Raw genomic sequence first — 24,404 nt, 5'->3', positions numbered from 1 at the left:
ACATTCTTACTTAATAAAGTTTTATTACTGGCATTTTATTTTAAACCGATTTGTACTTAAGAAAAATTAGTTTTAAGTTTTTTTTAAAGCCAAGTCACTCTTTTTAAGATTTTGAAATTTAATTAAAGTCCAGAAGTTCATTATTTCTATTTTGAACTAAATTAAACTGAGAAATAATTGTTATGAATATTTTGCTGTTTATAGAAAAAAGGGAGGCTTCAAAGTTTTATCCGAGTTTATAGCGTCAATAATGGCAAAACACTTGTCAGCTTCAAATAAATGCAGTTTTTTTAGTAAAACATTCAGAGTTAGAGTAATGGTTAGAGTACAGGTTGGGTAAGGTTTAAAAAATTAAAATAGTCAAGACAAAGAAACAAACCTAACCAAGCGTATCGGCAAATACAGTCGCTAACACTTTGGATCCTCCCTTATTCAATTAAAGTTACGCCTCTAGCGGTAAAAGTATAAAAGTATAAGTTACAAGTACAAATGCAATTTAGTATAAAAACAAAAAAATATTTGAAACAATAAGTTTTGCATTATCATTTATTTTTAAGAGCCAATGAATCAGTTTCGGGCTCTGCTAAACAAAATCAAATAGTATTATTCTTATTATTATTAGTTGATAAAATAAAGAAATTTTGTATAGTTTTTCTTTTTATATAATTTTGTCAAAATAAAGCTAAGGGTTATTTTACAGATTACAATCCTAAATATTATAAAATAACTTGTCTCTCTTCAATTCTATTTTTTATATTATGTAATTAAAAGCCTGGGATTTTTCTTTTAGGAACTCTTCCATACTAAAAAAAAGCTATAAGATTCATTAAATCTAAAACATAAAAAATTTACTATTTAACCTTATTTGTTTTTGTCTACAAACACTATAAGTGCTAAACAGTTAGTAAATATAGATAAAATTAAGAATTGCTTCTCAGCATCACTACTAAACTAAGTACAAATTAGTACTGTAATAAAATAGCACTGTCTTTTTAAGCTTAGAAATAAAAACAAATGTGCTTTTGTTGCAAAAGAAAAAGATAAGTTGCATTATATTTGAATCAACGTACAAAACTACTTACTAGCTTTAGTTTAAATAAGACATAACCAAACTTTTACGTAACTAAACTATGTAATAACTTTTTATTACTCTTAGTTTGATATACTTTTTAAATAATTAATACCATTGTGTAACATAAAGATCAATTTTATTTAAGAAATCATTCTTTCCATATAAATAAGACAACTTGTTTGTTTATGTTACACAATGGTATCAATTATTTAAAAACTAATGTTTCAAAAACTTTTTTTTAAAGTTTATTTACTAGTAATAACTTATTTACTTAAAGATTAATTTTATTTAAGAAATCGTTCTTTCCATATAGTTAAGACAACTTGTTTGTTTAAGTAAATAAGTTATTACTAGTAAATAAACTTAAAAAAAAAAGTTTTTGAAACATTAGTTAAGTAGAATATATGAGCTCGCTTTTACACTTAAACAAACTTTTAATGGTAAATTACTTTACTAATTAATCAATTTACCTTATACAATTGAATAAACTAGATCAATTTTTCGTTAGCCGTTTTTTATTAAAACCAACTGTAGAAATTTTTGTTCCATAATTTTTAACATATACTAGATAAGCTAAGAACCTGTTTTAACCATGTGTTTAACTTTTTGATTTTACATTAAACGTAATATGAATAACCAAAATAGGCATTTAGTTAACAAATTTTGTGTTTAAATTTATAATTATTTTTTCAAATGACACTAGTTTAAAAACTATAAAAATAAAATAATTGATTGGAAAATATGTGTACTCTAAATAAGTCTTATTTAGTTTACTTTACACGTATTTATTTTGTTTTAGATTATTAAATTAAAAAGTAAGTGTCTAGATATTTTTATAAACAAAAAGCTATAAGTAAGAAAAGAAAATTCAACTGTAAAACATGATATTTTGATATTAATTGTTATTTACGCTTTATTTTAGTGAATACTTAGTTTCTATATGTATTTACTTAAAACATAAATTCAAGTTAATTTTATACTGTTTAATTATTAATAATCAAAATAAAACTTATAAAAGTAAATTATACTTTATATAGTCTTAACATCAAAACATCAACTTGTGTTTTTGTTATTAAACTATTTTTAATTGTCCTGTTCAGGTATTTTCAAATTATATTTACATCAATTTTTTTGAAGTTATAATTTTTTTTGTAAGGTATAGCATAGAACTGCTAAACAATTTACCATGTATTAACAGTTTTAAATCATATATGAAGTAAACACCGTTTACTTAATTACAAAGCATTGCTTTTCTACAAATACTTTAGAATATTAATATAAACTTTTACAAACCATAAATTAAAAATAGGTATTACATACAATTTTTTTTTTCACCACTACATATAAGGAATTTTTGCATTTGAGAAACGTAAAGTATAAAAATATTGTAAGTGCTTTTGAAATAAATAGTTTAGAACAATTTATTGTTAAAGAAAGTCTGTGACGTGTAAATATAAATAAACAAAACAAAGTTATGTAGCTGTTTTTAATATTACGATACTTTATTTTCATTGATAAAAGTTTTTAGAATTATTAGATTCCAAAGCATTTCATATATAAGACTTAATGGACAAAGCATTTATCGCTATATCAACAAAAAAAAACAGAATAAAATATTAAAAAACTACTTAAATGAGCTAATCGATAAAGCTCTGAGTTTGTTTCAGTAGTTATTTAATTGTACACAATAGAGAAATATATATCGATAATTAGTTTAAAGGTATATTTGATGGTTCAGTGCAGTTACTTGATCGTAGACATAATTTATCACTTGTTATTCATTACTCTTTTTGTTGTTTTTCTTTTTTTCAAAGTTCTTAATATTGTTGTTGTTTGATAAAAATTTCACTGTTGACAAGTTTAGTAGTATGTGGAATTTTTCTTTTATATAGTATTCAGTGTTTAATTACTGTTTGTTTATTTTTTGTAACAGAACAGTATTAAGTTCTTCTAGATTAATTATATGTTGTTTTACAGTTAAGTTTTTTGACTTAACATAAGTAAAATATCAAAAAACAAAACATAAAAATAGTATTTAATTTGTAGTATAAAATTAAAAATATCAACAAAAATAAAACTTTACTAAAAAAAGTCAAATGTTTTAGTCATGATCTATTTTAAATTTTAACAAAGTTTCTTTATAACAACTTTATTTAAACGGGTTTGTTTTTGATAAAACTTGTATCAACTTACAACATTATTTATTTTTATTAAGCACCTTTACTTACTAAATAACGAAAGTTTATTCATCAATATTTTTTTCAAACTTTTATAAAAAGTCAAGGTATTACACTTTACTTGTTTTTTTTTTTCAAAAATTAAAATAGATAATCTTCTTTAAAAGAAGTTAAAAAAAAACAATGAAAAATGTAGAATAAAGAAATAAATGTAGAATATGTCTTGGCATAATTACTTTAACTACTAATTGATAAACACGCTTGCTAAGTTTATTTGTGAAAGTAGACATCGTATCTAATTTAGCTCATAATAACATCATCATAAGTAGGAACAATTTTCTAAAGTCTAACTTAAATGATATTTTCAACACAAACTTAGTAGATACAATTTACTTTTAAAATTTTAAATTTTTAAGGTTTCATGTTTACATTAATTTTTTTTTAAGCTGTAAGTACTTGTAAAAAATTTAATGCAAACAAAGTAGATAAAAAAGTATCTCAATTTGTTTTAAATTAATTTTATAGTCTTGTTTGGATTCAAACTTTGGTCTTCTTATTGGAAACGAAGGAAAATATTCAACACTGCAAATCATAGTTTTCAAATGTGAGTTTTGTTATACATATCATATATTGTTATAACATAAAAATTTTAATCAAAACTCAATTAGGTTCATTTAAATAAAAATAATAATATTAAAATTGGTTAACTATCAATTTAAAATGCTTTTAAAAATTAGAAAAGTTTAGATTTTGTTTTGCAGTTAAACATTTATTCTTAACTAACTAATTACAACATACAAAAACTACATAAAGATTGTATAAAGCAGCTAAAATATAATTATATTTATAGGATGTATACTTTTATAACTTGAAAAGCTTTAAAACTAAACATATATAGCCCCAACAGATACATTAAAAAGCTTACGAGAACTAAAGAATAAAAAGTTGTACTAATTTAAATTTTTTTTAAATAAATTTATCAGATTAGTTAAAAATTGACGTAAAAGATACTTTTTGTACTTTTATAACAAGTTTAAATTTCGTCGAACTAAATATCCATTGGTAACCAGTTTTTACACTTTACAATAATAATGAATTCTTAAAATTATATTTGCAATAAACAATTTATTTCTAATAGTGAAATTAGTTGCTTATAAGTAAAACTAAAAGAGCTCATAGTCTCGATTTCAAACTTAGCTTTACAAAAAAATGAAGCACTTATTAATACCTGTACGTTATTTTAGCATATTATATTCTTTTTTTTTCTATTTCTTTTTCTTTTTTAAAAACTTTTTATAAAAACATGACAGTTTCTTGATTTTTAATACTTCTTAAAAATGTCTTTTTTTCATTCTTACAGTTTTAAGCGTTTCATGTCATGTTTCTAATTTGTATAAACTACTGAACCTAAATTTTTTTTTTATTAAGTTTTACATAAACTATCCAAAACCACGCATAATACGGTTTGAAAAACTTTGATAAAAATTGCTAAAATTAAAACTTGCTTAGAATCAGACAGTTGTTATTTTTTTAACCAAGAAAAATAGTGTTAAATAGTAAAATCAAACAAATATAGTTTCAAACGTATTAAATATGCTTTTATAAGAAGTTAAAGAACTATAAGCTTTTAGTATGTTTACAATATAATGATCTAATAAATATGTAACTAGATAGATTTAGGATAAATAGAATTATTTAAAATGCTTATAACTTTTCATTTTTAAAACTTATCTCCGCTTAATAAAAACAAATTTGATAGAGCTTATTTGATTCTTTAAAAACTATTTTAACAATAGTTTAAATTAAACTTTTTTGAACAGACTTGAACATATTTTCTGTAACTTATTTTGCTATTAGGTAGTTAAACTCAAAATATTGTTTTTGTTTTTAAACAGTGTACTTTTGTATTGCTACGTAGTAAGTTTTTGAAAATAAAACAAACTCTATTTTTAAAACTTGTTATTATAATTTAACTTTTCTTAAACTTTTGTAATATTTCATGTCACTTTAGAAAAATATTGTATTTTTGAAAACACGTATAAGATTTCACAATATATTTAAAAAGTTTTAGGAAATTTAGCTTTAGAATATTAACAAAACTAAATATTTTATTTAAAGGTGCTTATAATCGTTTAACTAAATAAAACTTTGTTGTACTTAATTTACCACAGTGTTTTTAACTTGTTTTACAATGCACGCTTGAAAAACTTATAGCAACGGTAAATTAGTACTATTCAGCAACAAAAACTGAAATAAATTAAGTATAAAGCTTATTACTAAAATTCACTAAAAAAAATTTAAAAAACAAGACAATATTTTTTTCAGTTATTTTATTGCAATATATAAATAGAAAAAGTTACATATGCCATTTTTATAAGACCAATACTTTAAGCACCATGAGTAGATTTGCAAAATATTTTTCTTCTGTACAGAAGGCTCGTTGGCCAAAACATTATTTTTACTTCTAAGATAATCTACTGTACTTTTAAGCTGTAAATTTTCAATATCCTTTTTCTTACTACGTTTGTAGACAACTAATGAAGCGACTGAAGCTACTAAAGCCACTATAGTTGATCCTACTAAAATTAACACGTTTAAACTTAAACCGCTTGTGCTTTCTTTTTCAACCAAAGGTACAGCATTAGCGCTAGTTGAATTTTGTTTTAAACAAATATATCTTTTTTTTTTTTCGAATCCAGAATTTTCTGCTATAATAATATTTCTGAAATCAGGCACATAAGTAGCATAGTTTATTTTCTTCGAGTTTTTATCAACCGACTTATACAATTTTCCATGCTCATTTTCGTCATAAACGAAATTATTTGAAAACAAATAAAAGTGTTTTTTACCGCATTTGTTAATGTCCAGTCCTATATGGTATGTATAGATGTCTCAACTATGGGACTTGCAGTCTGGGTTGTCATAACCAGCAATGCTTCTTAGAGCGTCAAGATCTCGAAAGTTTAAGACTGGTGCTAAAATCTGTCCGATTTTAGCACATTCAGTCTTTGCTTCACATAGACATACTTTTTTTGGAAAATAAGTAAATACACCCGTTGGAGTGGTGACGGTCATATTACATGTAGGCATTAAAGCTTATAGTGGTAAAAAGTACTGCAAAACATAAATTTTGGTTATTTCTAACAATTTTTAACAATAAAGTTGTTATAACAAATAGTATCTAAGTTATACTTTAACGGTTTTTTAAAGTTTATTATATCATATATTTTAGTTTATTAAATTTATTATGTTTTACTTATAGGTATAGTTCGCGACCACAGATAAGAAAAGATGGAAAAAAATAAATACGTTTAGCTTATTATGATGACTTTGCAAATTAGTTACCTACTTCAAAAAAGTGAGTTTTAATGTTTTTATACAGTTTTGTAGCAATTAACTAATTAAACTTTTGATATTTTTTAATTCTAGATGATAGTTTAATCATTTAAAATAAAATTGAAAAACAAAGTCACAAAAATCAACATAAGCATCGATTTTCAACTTATTTAAGTTACAAATATGATTTATGCATGTTTTTGTTTAGTCTTATGTATTTTAGAAACAATTTTTTTATTACTGATTAGGTATTTAACGCTAACTGAATAGAAATATAAATAGTTATTTTATTGTAAAAGAATAATTAAATTTTGTTAAAAGCATGGCATGTGTGTTTTTGTCTTTTGTTCTCAGTTGTCTATGCTTATAACAAATTGTTAATAAGGTTTGACTATTTGAATTAAAATGTAAATTAACAAAAAAAACAATTTTTGAAATCTTGTATAAAAATCTGACTTTACTTTACATATTGAAAAAAGAAAATCACATTCATTAGTTGAAAAAAATTTAGTTTTAAACTATTAAAAGCTCTGTTTTATAAAAAGCTAAGAGTTTGACAAAAACATAAAACACACTATTGTGAAACAACGTTAAAACCCTATTTAATATAACAAGTATAAAAAATCTGATCTAAAACTTCTAGTTTTTTTTTTTAGATTTTAAATAGACAGTTTTTATTAAAATATATAAGTTTAATAAAACTCTTTACACCACTTATTAAAATAGATTATTTTAATGATTTTAATTACATCATTATACAGGCGATTGTTCAAATGCCAAAGAGTGCTTTAAACAATTACTGGTGAACTGATTGTCACAAGTTTTAATAAAAAAGGGAATTGTAACAGTTCAGCACTGTTTTCTCAAGTCGAAAGCGGTGTTCTCCTTTCTTTCTTTTCTCTCAAACTATTCAAACCACTTAAATTCAGTAACGCGCTGTTTTGGAGAGCTACTTTTTAATTGTTTTGTAGTTTTACATTATTTAATAGAAAAACAACTTCAGATTCAGATAACGAAATTCCAGTTAAATATTTACGATGGATAAGTTTGAAGAACTGGACAATGACTAATACAAGCTTGGACGCATCCTATGAACTTGCTTTCCGAGTGAGCAAAGCTAAGAGATAGTTTTAATATCCAACTAATGTAAATTGAAAAACATACATATACAGTCTAGAAATAATTATAACGTAAAAATATATTTTTTTACATGTTTAAGGAAGTTTTAGAATTTCATATGAATCGAATTGGTATAGGCTTGAGTCCAACATCTATTCGGCTGTTAATCGATAACTTTGGTCTAATTAAACGAGTAAAACTAGCAGGTTTTATCTTTGTAAAAATAACATATTCTTAAATGTAACGCATACATATTAGTATAAACTTTAAGTTCAAGTAAAGTATTAAAAAAATACTTTTAGAACCTTTTTAAAGTTAGTACAGTTTGGCGTTTAAACTTTCGCAATAACATATATATGAATTAAAAAACTAAACTATGATCTTTAAATATTAACAATTTAAAATAAATAGGCGTTTAAAGCTACTACTACAATGTTATAAGTAATGTTGTTAGAAAGTAAAAAAAAACTTGTTACAAATCAGTTTATGAAGAAACGTTTTTACAGAAAGAATGTTTAAGAGGTTAAGATGTTCACCAATAACTTACGAAGACAATGAAGAACAAAAATTTTCAGACAAAATGAGTAAATTGTACATCTCACCTGAAAATGTTAGTTTGTTAAACAATTAACTAAAATACTAAACTTTTGAAAAAAAGTACATTGGTTTAATTTTTTATATAAAATAGCACATATACGCTTATCAAACTCTAATTATTTTTTGCCCAAATAATTTATACAGAAAGAATAATTAACTATTATTTTCTAACTTTTATCAATATCAAAACTTGTCACTTGACTCATCAAAAATAACTACAAAGAAAAATTAAAAAATAGTACCTACTCCGAAATCTGATGTTTACCAGCTTTCATTGATATTCTTCGAAATAGTTTTGCGTAGCCTCATAAAAGATCATAACATCAGCGGTTTAGAGTACCTTAGAATAATGCAGAAGTTTACCGATGATAAGCTGTTATTTTGGAATCGCTTTCCAAAGTACTTTGGTAAAGACAACTGGAACATAGTTAGTTGATTTTTATAAAACCAACTTACTTGATCAACAAGTTGCTTTCTTAAATTACCAATTTTGTTCAAACTTTAAGCTTGTTATAAATACTTTCACGCATTAACTAAACTTATAAATATGAACGTATCAATGGTTTTAGTTCATTTACTTTTTAGAAGGCCCTCTTACTTGAAAGACTATCTCCTGAGCCAGGCGAGAGACCATCAATTGACAACTTAATCTCAAAAAAATATATGCTAGTTATCGAGTATAACACTCTATGCGGTTAAAATAACAACTTTCATAAGGAAACAAGAACTTTTTTGACAATATATGAAAACTTTCTAATATTATTGCTTTGAAATAAATTTTTGATAATGGCAAATAGTATCAGTAGTGCTTTTGCTTTGTCTAAACATGGTAAAGCAGTTTTAAAATTTATTTATGTACAAAAACTTTTTGTCTTGTACTTTACAAACTTTTAAGAAACTATCCAAATTAGATTTTTTTTAACCTTTTAATTTGTTTACAAAAGTACAAAACTAGTATATATAAACTTCTTTAAAAGTCTACTTTATACCAGATTTTTAATTTTTAATTTTATAATCTTGTATGTTAAATTTTTGGAAGAAGTTTCCGGTAAAATTCAATTTGTAGACATTAACATTACTAAAACAGCAACAACACCTTTTCTACTTCTGTGTACAGAAAACAAAATTTTAGTCCACACTATATTTCTTGGAATTCGTTTTGCCCCAACAAACAAAAATTGAAGATCATGCAATGCAAAACCAACAAAGCTATTAAAATTTGCACGGCCGACTGTTTGGATTTACAACTTGACAACATTTACAAAATTTTTCTCTCATTAGGTTACCCCGAGACAGTCATCAAGAAGACAATTGAGGCAACTCAATCCAAAATGAAGTGCTTACCCTCTTTCGGCCCACATCCTTGCCCAGTCTACCTCCGCCTTCCTTATATGGGTGAAAACTCAATAAGACTGGCTAAGCAAGCTTCATTAGCTATAAAGTCCACCTTTAATAGTGTTGTGTACAACACAAACCGCCCAATTAACGGAATTGTGAAAAATGCCACACCTATCCATAATTTAAATAATGTAGTATACATATTTAAATGTCATTGCGGAAATGACTACGTAAGTCGAACATCTCAACGTTTTCACATCAAGCGAGAGCAGCATGTCACGAAAAAGCTAAAAAGGTTTATTTTTAATGACGACGTTAAGCCGAAAGGTGAAAAGTCACCTATCAAAAAGCAGCTCCTCAACAACCCTGTTTATGCTGAAAACTACCTGGATAGTAGGTTCAAAATTCTATCTAGAGCGAGAAACACTTACCATCTCTCAGTTCTAGAATCTATGTTTATTAGAACACGTGAGCTGAAAATTTGCAAACAAAGAGATTTTTACAATTTGAAACTTTATAAATAGCGTGTTTTAGTATTATTGTTGTCGTTTATTGTCGTATTTTTGTAATGTACTTTCATTTAATTTTGTTTCAGGTAAAATTTTTACTATCTTAAATGTTATTGTTTAAGAAGTTTTGTTTTACAAACAAATTCAACTATAATTTAATTATTAAAAACATACTTTGCTTTATGCTTTATTGCTTTATGACGTAACATTTTTTTGCTATGTATCTTAAAATTACTGTTTATAACTAAATTTGCACTATATTAGTATCAGTTTTTAGCAAGTTTATTCTGATGAAGAGCTATTAATAAAAAAACTAAATTAATAAAAAATAATTAATAAACTTTTTTCAAAATGAGTGACTTATGTTTAAACTTTTTAGTTAAAACAAGACAATGATTACAACTAATTAAAAAAAATTGTTTGAATTTTTTCATCAGTTTATGAGTTTACTTAAAATTTTACTAACATGTTTCTTTTATAACTTCAACTGTAGCAGATTTAAGACTTTCACAAAAGATTCTTATTAGCACTTCTTTTAAATATACCATTTACAATTTTTAGTTGATGTTCTTTTCAAAAAAAAGTAAGAACCCAAATTTAACTTAATAGCTAAAATTATTTATTAATGTTTTTTTATACACCTTTTTCAATAAATTAATCTAAAATATATTTTATAATGTTGTTGAAACTTAATTTAAATCTATTTCTAGTGTTTACCATATTTTTCAACAATATTAAATAATTTTTTGTAAATTTAAGTTATTACTTTATTGATATAAAAATTAGCAATCACTGGTTTATTCATTAAATAAAATGTTTTGTTAAATTTTATTAAAATCAGTTGCCTAACTTTAACATAATTTTTACCAATTTCTTTGATAGCTTATTCATATTAGCTTTAAACTTTTTACCAGTTTTCATATCTTTTTTGTTAACTTTTTTGATAGTTTCGCTCAGAGTTTTATTAGTTTTATGCTGAATTAAGCTTTATCATCAGTTTTCATTAACTTTGTCGTTATGTGTTTAATACAGTTTGCAAACTTAAGCCAAGTCTCAGTATCTCCAGAAGTGTTTATTTCGGTTTTCAGATGTTTATTAAAACTGGTGATCTTATTGATTTTGTTAATTGAGTCATACATCGTCTTATAAATAATTTCGTGAATAAATAAAATTATAACTATGTATTTCACTTAAAAACTTTTCACATAACAATTTTTTGTAAACAAGAAATACTTTTAAACTTGATTTTAGATGAAACTAACACTTTCATTAAAGTTACCAATGTTTTTCAACATTAACTAAACCCCAAGCTGTAAAAAAGTAAAAACAATGTTTTTAATTTAAAAAAATTACTGCACAATTAGAAATAACATATTATGATGTGTAAACTTTTTGCTATCAAGAATTTTAAATTCTTTTTAGGAGCCAATGAATGAGATTTGAGCTCTGCTAAACAAAATCAAATAGTATTGTAAAACTAGTTCGCTGTGTTGTTTAAAAACTAATAGAAACTTATATATTTGAAAGCTATTTTTAAAGTATAAAAATTTAAATGCTTAGTTTTCAAAGATATAAGTTTCTATCAAAAGAGCTTCAAAAAAAACTGATTAACCATCAACATTTTTAAAAAGTAAGAGCATCTATTTTAGCTGATTTTAGTGTTGTTTTCATAAAAAGGTGTCTCAAGCCGGTTTTAAAATTAAAAGTGCCAAATTTGAACATTCCTTGATAATCTAGATGAAAACAACATACATATTATCAAAAATAGTTTTTTAGTTAAAAAACATATTTCTTAACCAAATATATTCATATTACACAATGTGATATTCATATATAGTTTTGAATATATATTAAATGAATTGAAAATATTAAACATATCGTAATTAATATAAAAGCTTATATCATTTTAGAGTAAGGTTTATCAAACTCATTTTCATAAACGCGCCCTTAGCAGAAAATAGTTACCCCCATCAGTATCGCCCTTTTAATATTTGATTACTTTTTCGCTGCCTGTTAGCCAAAATCGAACCTAAATGGGTGGTATTGTCCACTTTAGAAAACCTTAGTATAGACATTAAACTTTAGAGAGTGTTTTAGCTGTAAAGAAAAGTTAATTTTGGGTGAACACATTAGCTACGGAGTTGTGAAAGTTTGAAAGTTTATAATGCATTTAAACTTGTACAGCTTAATAGTTTGCTTAATTTTACTACCATTAATTTTTCAACAAATATTTTGCAACTAGCAAACTTCTAAATATTTGTTTAAATACCTCTAAAAGTATTATATCTATTATAGTTCTACAACTTTTGATTTATAAAAACTTAGTGTTATCAGTTGTCTTGGTCAATTTAAGATTAGGACAGATCAGCCAATCGATAAAGATTTACTAAAATATCTAGCCCCTTGACAGTCGCGTAAAAATTATGCCAGGTGTAGTAATACTGCTAAACTTTATTAGCTAAAAATGGATTTTGATAATTTTAACTTTGACTAGTATTGTAGTATTATTTAATTAATCAAAAGTACTAAATGTTTTATGGTTGGTTAAGCAGTGGTCGGCACGATACTTCGAATCCGTGAACCCTTAATTACAAAATTATAATTCTGTGAACCCCAATTTGCATTCTTTAGCACCGCTAGTTTTTAAATATGTAAACACTTTTAATCGTATATTTTTACTAATAATTCGGTAACACCCACTTAATTTTTACACGCTAACTTTAAATTAACCACTTTACCCTATCCGTTTTAATAAACTTATATCGATGATCTAATTTTTACAACAATATTTTACTTGTATCACCCAGGTCTAAAATACTAACTAGATTAATTAAAAACATTGCCACAACCCCAATTAACAATCAGTAGTCTTGGTATTTTTTATTAAATGTTAAATCTAAATATTTAGTTAAGTTAACTTAATTATTTTGTATTAAGCTGATTAATATAGTAACTTTTAAAGTAGCAAAACGTTTTTAAACAATAAGAGTTAATAAAATTAAACATTAATAGAAAACTAACCGGTTTATTGTATTTTTAAGAATCTTTGAGATTTGCTCACTTTAGTTTTTCTTTGGGTGGCTAAGGGTGGAAGAAATTGTTCATTATGTAACAGAATAGAATTAATAGAGTAAAAAAATGGTCGTTTTATTAACAACAAAATGGTCAATAAGATATCAAGGTTGAACATGTCTCAAATGTAGAAAGATTAAAAAACCTTAATTTAGTTTTTGCACGAAAAAAAAATCATGTACCCCAAAATAAGTTTCATGCACCCAAAAAGTCTCGTGCACCCTAAAAAAAGTTTCATGTACACTAGAGTAGTGTGCATCAGTGTACACCGTGCCGACTGCCGACCACTGGGTTAAGGTAAGGGTTTATAGTAAAAAGTTTAGATAAATTGATTAAATATATGGGCCAATTATTAGAACTGTACTGTTGTATCATTACTGATTCTCATTAGTATAAACAAAACAAAATAAAAAACTTCTAAAATATTACTGCAGCCGACCCGTAAAAATTTACTGTAGTTGTATTGTAGCTACTATTTTTTGTGGGTAACTCCCTTTGTAGTTCAGTGTAAAATAATTGTGAATGAAAATGATTAATTAGCAAACTTTCATTGTTTTTTGAAGTTTACTAGATTACATACCTTTGTTTTGTTTTAAAAAACACCAGGTCATGCACAAACTTTATTAACTTTTAGCTCTTAATTTTTTTTTTAGCTATTGCAGTTTTTTTTTTCCTAACAAAAGTAGAATCATAAACAGTACCTATTCAAAGTAGTTTAAAAAATTAAGGCTATTATTTATAATTTAGAGTAATCAAAATGAGATGTCACTGGTAATATTTGTTTTTGGTATTATTTTATTCTATTACTTATTTGTGACCTACTTTGAAAAGTCTCCAGCAGCCCAAGAAAAACCATCTAGAAAAGCTTCAAAGAAGAAAAGAGAACTAGAAAATATAACTCCACTTGATGAGAAGCAAGGCAAAGAAAATGTATCTAAATTAAATTTGTTTTTTAACAAACTTTATGAGTTCAAGAATGAACTTTCTGAATATAACTCTGAATCAAGAGATCCATTTGTTTTTCGTGCGTTTTTAGATAGGTTAGTTTCATAGTAATTTTTGATTTCTTATAAAAATATGTGACTAAAGAGTGTTTACTGTTTCTAAACATTTTTGAAATTTTTTTTATTAAATTTTTTCAAACATTTTTGCTATCTATAAAGTTTCTGAATAATAATAAAATAGTTTTGATATAATAGTTTTATGATTTTTTATTTAGTTACAAATCACCTCAACTAAGCTTAAATTAATTTAGCTCTGTTTATTGCATTGTTTGGTTGATTTTGTAAAAAGGGCAACAAGAAAAATGTGAACTAACATAATTTTGAAAATTAAAATTTAGAGAAGGAAGCGATTAGGTACCTATAGTAGACTCTAGTTTCCATGGTTAATATTGGCAGATATGGGTTTAAAAAATATTGTACAAGTTATTTTTTATATGATTAACTTTATTATTTAGTTTAAGTAAAACAAAGAAATTTAATTAATATTTTTATAAATATTAAAGTTTCAATTTTATATATTTTGAATAAAAACTGTTCAAAAATTGTTTACAATTTAATAAGCTACCAACTAAAAAATCTTTCTCCACACCCATCAAATGACCATAATTGGGGGCGTTCACATTTTTCGTTCATTCTAACTAAACTGTTTGTTATAATTTTCAATTTTCTACTTATATTGTAGGGTTTCAAGACCTAATGTGGTTGCAGGTACATCACTCACATTCTCCGGCTACTCAGGCTTTTTTTTTGGATTTTTTTTTTTAATTTCAGACTAATTAAGTTAGTTTAAGTGTTTTTCCTAAACCTCAGCCTATTTCTATTACTTAAAAGTTTTTTGTAATAATTGTCTTATTTTTTAGTTATTCATTTATTTGGTTTTATGATATTTTTATGTATTCAAGCTTGATTAACCCGTTTTTTCTTCTTTGTTTGTTTTATAACATATAGATGCTAAGTTTGTTTTGTAAATTTTCAGCTGATGTCTTACTTTTCAATTGTGTTTACCAAGTATAAATTAAGTAAATACAAAAAGTAGTTATATTGAACATTAAAGAATGTTAATTTTTTTCTCTAATAATTCTGAGATTTTCTTGAATAACATGCAATATTTAGTTTAATATTTAAGAATATATATAAGCTTAATCTTAAATCAAAAAACTAAATAAATGAATCAAAATGAAATCACTTTTCACCAGGTTCAAATCTTATGAAGATATAGTAACTGCTCTTCATCGACTTGGACTAGAACATTGCAATTTAGTGCTTGGAATTGATTTCACTGAAAGTAATATCTGGCAGGGTAAGAGCACTAACAAAGGTCACTCTCTACACCATATTGGTCATGGGTTTGTAGTTTTTTTTTTTAATAACTAATTTTACATATTAAATATTTTGAGTTAAAGTTTTATTAAAGTACTTTATATTAGAACTTATGTGTTAAATATGTACAGTTTAATAGAGGATATTAATTCTTATTTTAATTTGAAAATATTTTTATATTTTAAATAGTTTATAAGTAAACTATTAATTCCACAAGACCCTAGTAGAGAGGGTTTACAGTAAGCTGACAGGCAGAAAATAAATTTTTGGTGACTAAAAAAATAAATTAAATGTTATGTTTATTTGTTTACAGCTGAGTTTATTTTCTTCATAACTGTTTTTTTATTTACTGTTATGTAAGTTAATATACTACCAGTTTTATTTATTTTTGTTCAAAAAATTTCAGTTAAAAATATTTTAAAGTTAAGATTAGCAACAACTACAGAAAAACAAATGAAATGCTTATATATTTGTTATTTTAACCATTTATATTTGATATGGTACAGTTTTTATGAAAAACTTGCAGAAGTTACTTTTAAATTCAACATGTTTAAATTTATTCTTTAATTTTTTTTCTTAAATTAAATTTAAAGGTGATTTTAGAACAATTTAATAATATATAAATGTTCCCTAATTAAATGTCTTATTTTTAAGCTTTAGAACTTGTTATAGGAAAGCTAAAAAAGGTTTACAGACAATTTTGTGTTTGCAATCCAAACATTTTTAAAGTTTATGTTAGTAGTAATTTAAAGCCTTTTTTCAAACTGTAATTTGAAAATTCTAAAATTTTGAGCTTTCAAGGACTTTTTTTATTTTAAATTTACATTATACCATAATAAAAAATAAAATAAATAAATAAAATATACAAATAAGTACTTCTTTAATTTTTGTGTAGTTTTTGCAAGTCATTTTTTGGCAAAAACTATAAAGAACTTTTAATATAATATAATTTTAATGCCACAGAAAATAACTAAACTTGGTTTCATTTAGATAAAACTTCTGAAACATTTAAGCTGAAAAGAAAAAAAGCTTAGTTTTATCTAACTAAGTACAACACTTTGTTTGATTAAATAGTCACCAAAAGTTAATTATTGCCTGACCCCTACCTCCTGTCAGCCCATATTGGGGTAGTTAGATAACTATAAAAAAAGTTTTTTTTATGCTTAAAAAGTGTGTTTAGCAGCTGTTTAAAGTATTTTACATATTTGAAAACTTTTTTGCCACGTTGCAACCAGTGGCGTCGCATGTCTTTTTGTTAAGGGGTGCTGCAGATTGACATTGTCAAATTAAAGAATCCCCTAGTTTGAAACATTTAGATTAAAACCATAAAGGTAATATGAAGAAATAACAAATTTTTCAGAAAAAAAGTTAAATGTTTAATTAAATAATAAATAAATAATAAATAAATAAAATAAAAAGCATATATCTCATACCTTTGTATACCATCACCCTTACTTAACAACTATAGCTACTTTTATGTTTGTTAATGTCCATGTAAGTTTCTGTATTTGCACAATTATAAATTTACTAACTTAATTTTATGGCTTTGCTAACTAGTAATAAAAAAAAACAAAAAAACATGCAAGTAACTTAAAAAAACGAGGTTGCCTCTGCTCAATTTTTCCCTGCTCGCTTTTTCCTTGCTTGCGTTTTCCCTGCTCGAGTTGCCCCTGCTTGAGTTTTCCCTGCTTGAATTGCTCCTGCTCAAGTTTTCCCTGCTTGAGTCTTCCATGCTTGAGTTGCTCCTGCTCCAGTTTTTCCTCCTTGAACTGCTCCTGCTTGAATTGCTCTTGCTCTAGTTTTTCCTGCTCGAATTTTTTTTGCTCGAGTTGCCTCAGCTCAAGTTGCCTCTGCTTGAGTATTCCCTCCTCAAGTTTCTTGTGCTCAAATTCAACTTGTTTTATTTATCTTGCGTTATAGTAAATTTTCAACAACGACCATGATTCAATTCACATGAAGCTGAAAGTTCGTGCAGCTCCATAAATCAACTTTTCATGATTTTTTGTATTGAAAACTTGTATACATTTAAGATGCAGCTGACACAGATTGAGCTTGCAGCTCCAATTTTACGAACATTTTGAACATTAAATATAAACATTTGAAAAAAACTAACTTAGCAAGGAAATTAACGAAGTTCATGTACACATTTGGATGTATTTTTTGTAGAACTTCATGATAACATAACTTTCTTATTTTTAAGCTAATACAAAAAAAATCATATCATTTAAAGCTCAATTCCTTAACTTTAAAATAAAGTTACTTAGACGTAGTTTGGGGTTGTACAGCTGAAGCATGGGCCCATTTAAAGCAGCGTATTCAAAGTCTTAAACTCTAAGTTCAAAAAAAAGCTAGTATAATTTTGAATTTTTTTAGGTGGAGCTACAGCTCCAGCATTCCAGCCCACACGATGCCCCTGGTTGCAACTAATATTTTTAATATATACACAAACTTTTGAACTAAAGTTTGTATGATAGTTAGTGTCATATAACTTACATGAGTTTGAAATAAACAAGAAAACTGTATTAATTGTTCATATATTTTACTAGTTATAGAAAAATTAACAATACATAAGTATATAAAGTAAATACTTTTGTCAAACTTATGTGTTTTTGCTTATAGTGACTCATGCTGGTATGCAAATGACTAAAGCTTTAAAGCAAAAAAAAAACTAAAGTGTTTTTGATTTGTATTTATACCCTTTTTTTTTAATTATTTTTATAAAAACTTTAAAAATGGTCTAGGCAAGGAGTTGGTATCCTTTTTAAAGTAACAATTAAGTTTTATAAGAAAATGTTCTTGCGGACCAAAGTTTTTTAGTAAAATAAACAAAAACAAAGTACTAGTTTGTTAAAGTAAGATTTATAAGCTTTTACTACCAAAACTTGTTTTTAAGTCTAGCTGAAAAGTAAATTTTGCCTATCCCTGGTCTAGGCTGCTGTACAAAGTCTATGCTTTATATATTCTTTAAGTCTAACACTATAAAAGTAAGAAGTTTTTAATGTAGTGGTAATCTACTATTCCAGTGTTTATTTGATGATCTTACTACTAATAAAACTTGCAACTAGTTTATTGTTTTGTTTTGTCTTTTTTTGTAGATTTTACTTTAAACTTGTTTAACAATAAGTTTTAATTATGTTATCATCTGTATCATCAGCCCATAAGCTCTGGTAGACTGAGACCTAGGTTTTGTTCTTATTAAAAGTTATCATTCTTTTTTTTTTTATAAAATTACGATTCAACAAAATAACTAAAACAAGCCAATCTAAAAAAAATCATTTATGTTTTACCACAAAGCTACCAATGCTTATACGACTAGTGATACACAGTTTTGTCTATAATTTCTGTGTAAAGTAAAATACATTGTAAACTAGAAAGTTAACTTGCAATTATGTTAGTGATAAGTAAAGTAGAATTTTATTTTTTTTAAATCAAAAATCTTCCAGAAGTTTTACTTGCATAAATTTACAAAGCTTATTTAGTAACTTATTACCTAAGTTTTTTATGAGAAAATACTGCGTAGTTTTTTTTTTGTTACCTGATCGTTTTATAACTTACAATATCTTGAAATAGTGTTAAAGTCTTTACATAATTTATGTTTTGTGATTGTACGCTCATTTGCATTGAAACCATTTTGAAAATTTCTTTTAAAAAAACTTTGACCAAATCTAATTCTTTATGTAGGTCTTTAACTTGTTGTATTTTTTATTTAATAGCTTATATACATGTGGGCTGCAATTAAGGAACTTTTTGATTTTCTGTAGTTTTTTATTATTTTTCAATACTCCAAATTTTTATGAGAAAATCAAGAAGTTACTCCATGAAGTTTTCTTCAAATCCTCTTAAAACCGTAGAATGTGTTTTTGTGATGATTGCCACATGTACAAAAATTTTCAGCCAAAAACTTGAAGGTCTAATACAATTTACACAAGGGTTATTTTCAGAAAAGTGTAAATAGCGCGAGTGTGGTAAAAGCTAAGAAGCTATTTTTGTGTTCTGTGATTTGCCACGCACAAAAAGTTTAACTGAGCTTTACTCTAAAATTTTCATTTTTGAGGTAGAACAGATGCACCCTACTACACAGTGGTTCGAAAACTATTTTCGCGACTACACATTAAAAAAGAATTATAATTATTAACCTGACATAGTGTATAATAGATTGTGAGTTAAAATCAAGTCTGTAGGTTTATATCTATCAACACTTTTTAGTTTTACTAAATAAAATTCTATAAGTTAAGTGAAAATTATCTTTTTTATCTAATTATGGTTTATATTTGTACTCAAACACTTAGTTTTAAGAAGCTGTTTCTTAAATTCGTTTTCTAATTGACAAAAAACTAGTACTTTTTCTTAATGTGTTAGAGACCTTTTCTTTTTAATAGTTTACTTTTGATTTTTTTTAACCAGTTGAATTTTTTCTCTTTGGAACTTAATTTTTATTTTTTTGGGTCTTTAGCAAAAGACAGATGGTAGAACAGATGCACCCTACTACACAGTGGTTCGAAAACTATTTTCGCGACTACACATTAAAAAAGAATTATAATTATTAACCTGACATAGTGTATAATAGATTGTGAGTTAAAATCAAGTCTGTAGGTTTATATCTATCAACACTTTTTAGTTTTACTAAATAAAATTCTATAAGTTAAGTGAAAATTATCTTTTTTATCTAATTATGGTTTATATTTGTACTCAAACACTTAGTTTTAAGAAGCTGTTTCTTAAATTCGTTTTCTAATTGACAAAAAACTAGTACTTTTTCTTGATGTGTTAGAGACCTTTTCTTTTTAATAGTTTACTTTTGATTTTTTTTAACCAGTTGAATTTTTTCTCTTTGGAACTTAATTTTTATTTTTTTGGGTCTTTAGCAAAGGTTTATGTGCTTGTTCATTATTTTAGAATTATTTTTTGACTGACCAAACTATTTGTGATGTTTACAGAACTTGATAATTTTTTTTAACTCAATTTTTTAATTGGTTTAATTATCTAATAATTAGTTTACACATAAGTTTCAACCTAGTTTCATATATAAAAAACTAAGTTGTTAAGAAATGAAAACTCACATGCTTCCTACAGTCAAAATTAAAAACATGATTAGAAAATTATTTTTGTTAGTGCGTTTACACAATAAGCAATTGCTAAAGTATCTATTACTTATTAAATATTTAAAGTTGTAAAAAGTTTTTGGTAGGTTTTATTTGTTATAAAGTTTTATAAGTACATTTTGTACTTTGTTAGTTTCAATTTGATAATGCATTTTAACTTTTTTTACTAATTCGACTTAAAATTTTATATAGATATGTATACAACTAATTATTTCATTTTTTTCCAGAAGTTATGTCAAAAAAAATTATCTTTAATTTTGAAGTTATAGTTTTAGTTTTTATTTTGTTAATTCGAACCTAAAAAACTTAACAGCTAAATTTGAAAGTAGAAAAAAAATGAAGTTCGAAATTTAGCTGATGTTTTTTGTAATTTTTCAAGTCTGAAATATTGGGTTTTATATAAAGTTTACCATTTTTTAAGAACAGTTTTCAAAGTATTGAGAATTTTATATGTTAATATTTATTTAAGTAACTTTTTGAGTTTTTCACTAAATGATTAAGTTTTAATAAAATCTTGTCTTTTAGCAAAAGTTTAGTATAACCTTTACCTATATAAAAACTTTTAGAAAACATGGTACAAACCCTTACCAACGAGTTATAGAAGTTTTGGGTCACACAATGCAGTCTTTTATCACAGCTGATACTAGAGTCAATCATAAATATCTCAAAACAGCTTCGAAGTTTTTGGGAAATACAAAAAACGCCAGCAACATGTCAATTCCTTGTTTTGGTTTTGGCGATTCTATAACAAAGGACCATTCAGTTTTTCCTCTCAAAGAAAATGAAGAACCGTGTTACAGCTTTTCGGATGTCATGTCATCTTACAAAAGTACTGTAGCAAGAGTAACCCTTAGTGGGCCAACAAACTTTGCCCCGATAATCAACAAAACGCTATCAATAGTAAAGGAAACTAAAAGGTTTTTGTTTATAATTGCAAGATTTTTGTAAATTACTGTAACAAATACTTTATATTTAAAACAATATTTTTATTCCGACTTAATATTTAATTATTATTTAAACATAACATAGCTTACAAGTATTTGCATCAAAAGTATGTAAATATTTACATAAACATATTGCTAAGTGCTTTGCACATACTCTATGGTCAGCAGTTATTTCTCAGCTTCTTTACTATTTGCTTTCTGTGTGAAGTAATCAACGAAAATATTTAAAGATTCTATGTTGAAAAGACAGCTGTGGAATAAAATTAATTAAAATGATTAAGTTTCCAAATTCATTTAAATACGTCTATTAAAACATTTTAATTTTTATATATCACATAAACTAATTAATGTATTGTTTATAAAATTAATAAGTATTGATAAAGTTCAGATATTTAATTTAGTACTTGTTGTTTAGTTAATTAATAAGTTTAATGCAAGTATATACATAAACAAGTTATATTTTGGTTCTTGATTATAAATACGCTAAAATTTTAAACTAAAACTTCTCTCAACAGATAATAATGTTGTTGTATATTTTTATGGTTTCAAAATTTAAAATTTTTTTTAATAAAATTTACTGGTAAATACCTAAAATTTGTGTTTATAGGTTTAAATTGAACTTACATACAATAAAAAGCTTCTTTAACACACTTATTCATTGTATAACATAGCTTCAAAGAAGTTCAATTAAATTAAAGTAAATACAGCACCGTAAAGTCAGACAAAAGAATTAAACAAACATGTAAAAAATTACTTTATGTTATATTTTGCTGGTAAAAAAAAATTATATTCTTATTAAAATTTAGTTTGGGACTTTTTTATTTATTTCAGCTTTTTTTAACTATTTTAAAATTTATAACTACTTTTTAGAACTAGCATAATGATTTTTAAGAAAGTGTGTTGAAATAAACTAATAAACTAAAATAAATAAACTAATACCGATATTTTAAACAATTAGTTAATACAATTTAAAAAAAAAAAATTCGAATTCTAACATTTAAAAAACTATATTTTAATAACCATAAAGCTTTTTTTTGCACAAAATCATAAAGTTCTCGGAATTTGTTAAGTTTTTTTTTTGTAAACCAGTATGAAATAGTTTTAAAGAAAATATTTAAATAAAATTAAAATGTTTATTAACTATTTAAACTTTAGCTTTTAGATTATATCTCTACAAAGTGGTTTAATGAACTTTGAATTTGAACTAAAAAACAAATGTTACTGTCCAAAAAGTAACATGTCCCATAGGTTTTTCTAGTTCATTTTAAAAAGTTAATTTCTGTATTTTTAAAATTATTAAGTATTCGCATCACAACATAGTAAAAGGGAAATAAAATGAGCTCAACCGCAGTTATGTTATCTAACAAAATCAAATCGTCAACCAGCAATTATTTTCTTATACATATACAGACACGCTATTCACGAGATCCATCAACAATTTTTAGTGATGTTAATTAAGAAATATTTCACATATTTAGAATTCGTTCATTTTAAAAAGCTTGGCACTGAAAACGCAACAACTCGCAAGCAATAACGTGTACGATTCGCAGGCACCACCTGCTGGTCATCGTGGCCGACGGGCAGCTGGTCGACGAGAAGCCGTCGGCGCAGGCCGTCGTGGACGCGTCCCTGCACCCGCTCAGCATCGTGGTGGTGGGCGTGGGCGACGGGCCGTGGCACGCGCTGGAGCAGTTCGACGACTGGCTGCCGCGGAGGAAGTTCGACAACTTCCAGTTCGTGGAGTACGAGCGGGTGGCGGGGAAGTGCGACGGCCACCACCACGGGAGGGACTTCGACTTGATGCTGGCGCTCAACGTCCTCATGGAGGTCCCCGATCAGTACAAGGCGTGCCGGGACCTCGGAATGCTGCCGAACGAGAGTGAAAGTGGGAAGGAAAGTTTTCATTTGAATTAAGCTTTGTGAATTATAAATAAATAATTAAAAGTAATAAATAATGAAATTAAATAAGTTGTAAACGTTCAGCTTTTAGTTGTTATTAGAATAATATCAACTCAGTTATGGTTTTATAACTTCTATGCTTCAAACTGTTTTTTTTTAAGTTCAAGTAAAGATGTCTCTCAACTTTTAAGATTTTAAACAAAATGTCAGTTAAACAAAAAAAATCTAAATATCAAAATTTAGTTTTGTTGATAAACTCATAAACAGTATTGAGTTAGTTTTTATAGCAATTTTTTTTTTATCAAACGTTTACGACTTAGACCTTCGTTTGCTTCAACAAACATTGTTGTTTGAACAATAATTTACATTCCATGTTTATAATGTTTGGCTGTACTTTTTCAAACAAGGTTTCTAACTATAACAAAGACATTTTCAATAAGCACAATCTAAGATTTCAAATTTATTTTTTTATACAAAAGTTGAAACATTTAAAAGCAACTAGGATTTTTAACCACTGCAGAACATAACAAAAACAATCAAAACTTTTTTTTTAATAAAACAAGTGCCTTATATGTAATTTATTTTATAAAAAAAATGCAAATTTGAACTATAAAATTTGTTACCTAGTTTTGAAATTTAATCACTGTCAACCATACTGAAAATTTTCATTTAATTGTTTGTAATTGTTAAAGAGTTTAAAATTAAAAAAACATGCTGATTATAACTCTGTTGGTTTTTACGTTGTTTAACTAAGTATTAATTATTTTATAAACAATATGTTGTAGAAAATGTTAAGTTTTAATTAAACAGTAGCTACCAAAAAATATGCTATTATTTTCAAATCTATCATGCAATTTCCATTCTACTTCATTATGCACTTTTTCATTTTCTATGTATGCAGTATTTTGACGAGCT

General features: G+C 25.5%; 1 protein-coding gene across 1 annotated transcript; it reads left to right on the top strand.

The window, feature by feature from the left end:
• Positions 1 to 13,967: 13,967 nt before the first annotated feature.
• On the top strand, positions 13,968 to 24,136 carry LOC145844064 (uncharacterized). The gene is made up of 4 exons (XM_082951403.1): positions 13,968 to 14,260; positions 15,421 to 15,570; positions 21,213 to 21,563; positions 23,141 to 24,136. The coding sequence occupies exons 1-4, from the start codon at positions 13,983 to 13,985 to the stop codon at positions 23,502 to 23,504; spliced, it is 1,143 nt and encodes a 380-aa protein (XP_082807529.1). The 5' UTR covers positions 13,968 to 13,982; the 3' UTR covers positions 23,505 to 24,136.
• Positions 24,137 to 24,404: the final 268 nt, after the last annotated feature.

This window comes from Thalia democratica, chromosome 9 (genome assembly GCF_965202585.1).
Source record: "Thalia democratica chromosome 9, ktThaDemo2.hap1.1, whole genome shotgun sequence".
NCBI lineage: Eukaryota > Metazoa > Chordata > Thaliacea > Salpida > Salpidae > Thalia > Thalia democratica.
Note: the sequence above shows the minus strand (reverse complement) of the source record. Positions and strands in the feature narration are given on the sequence as shown.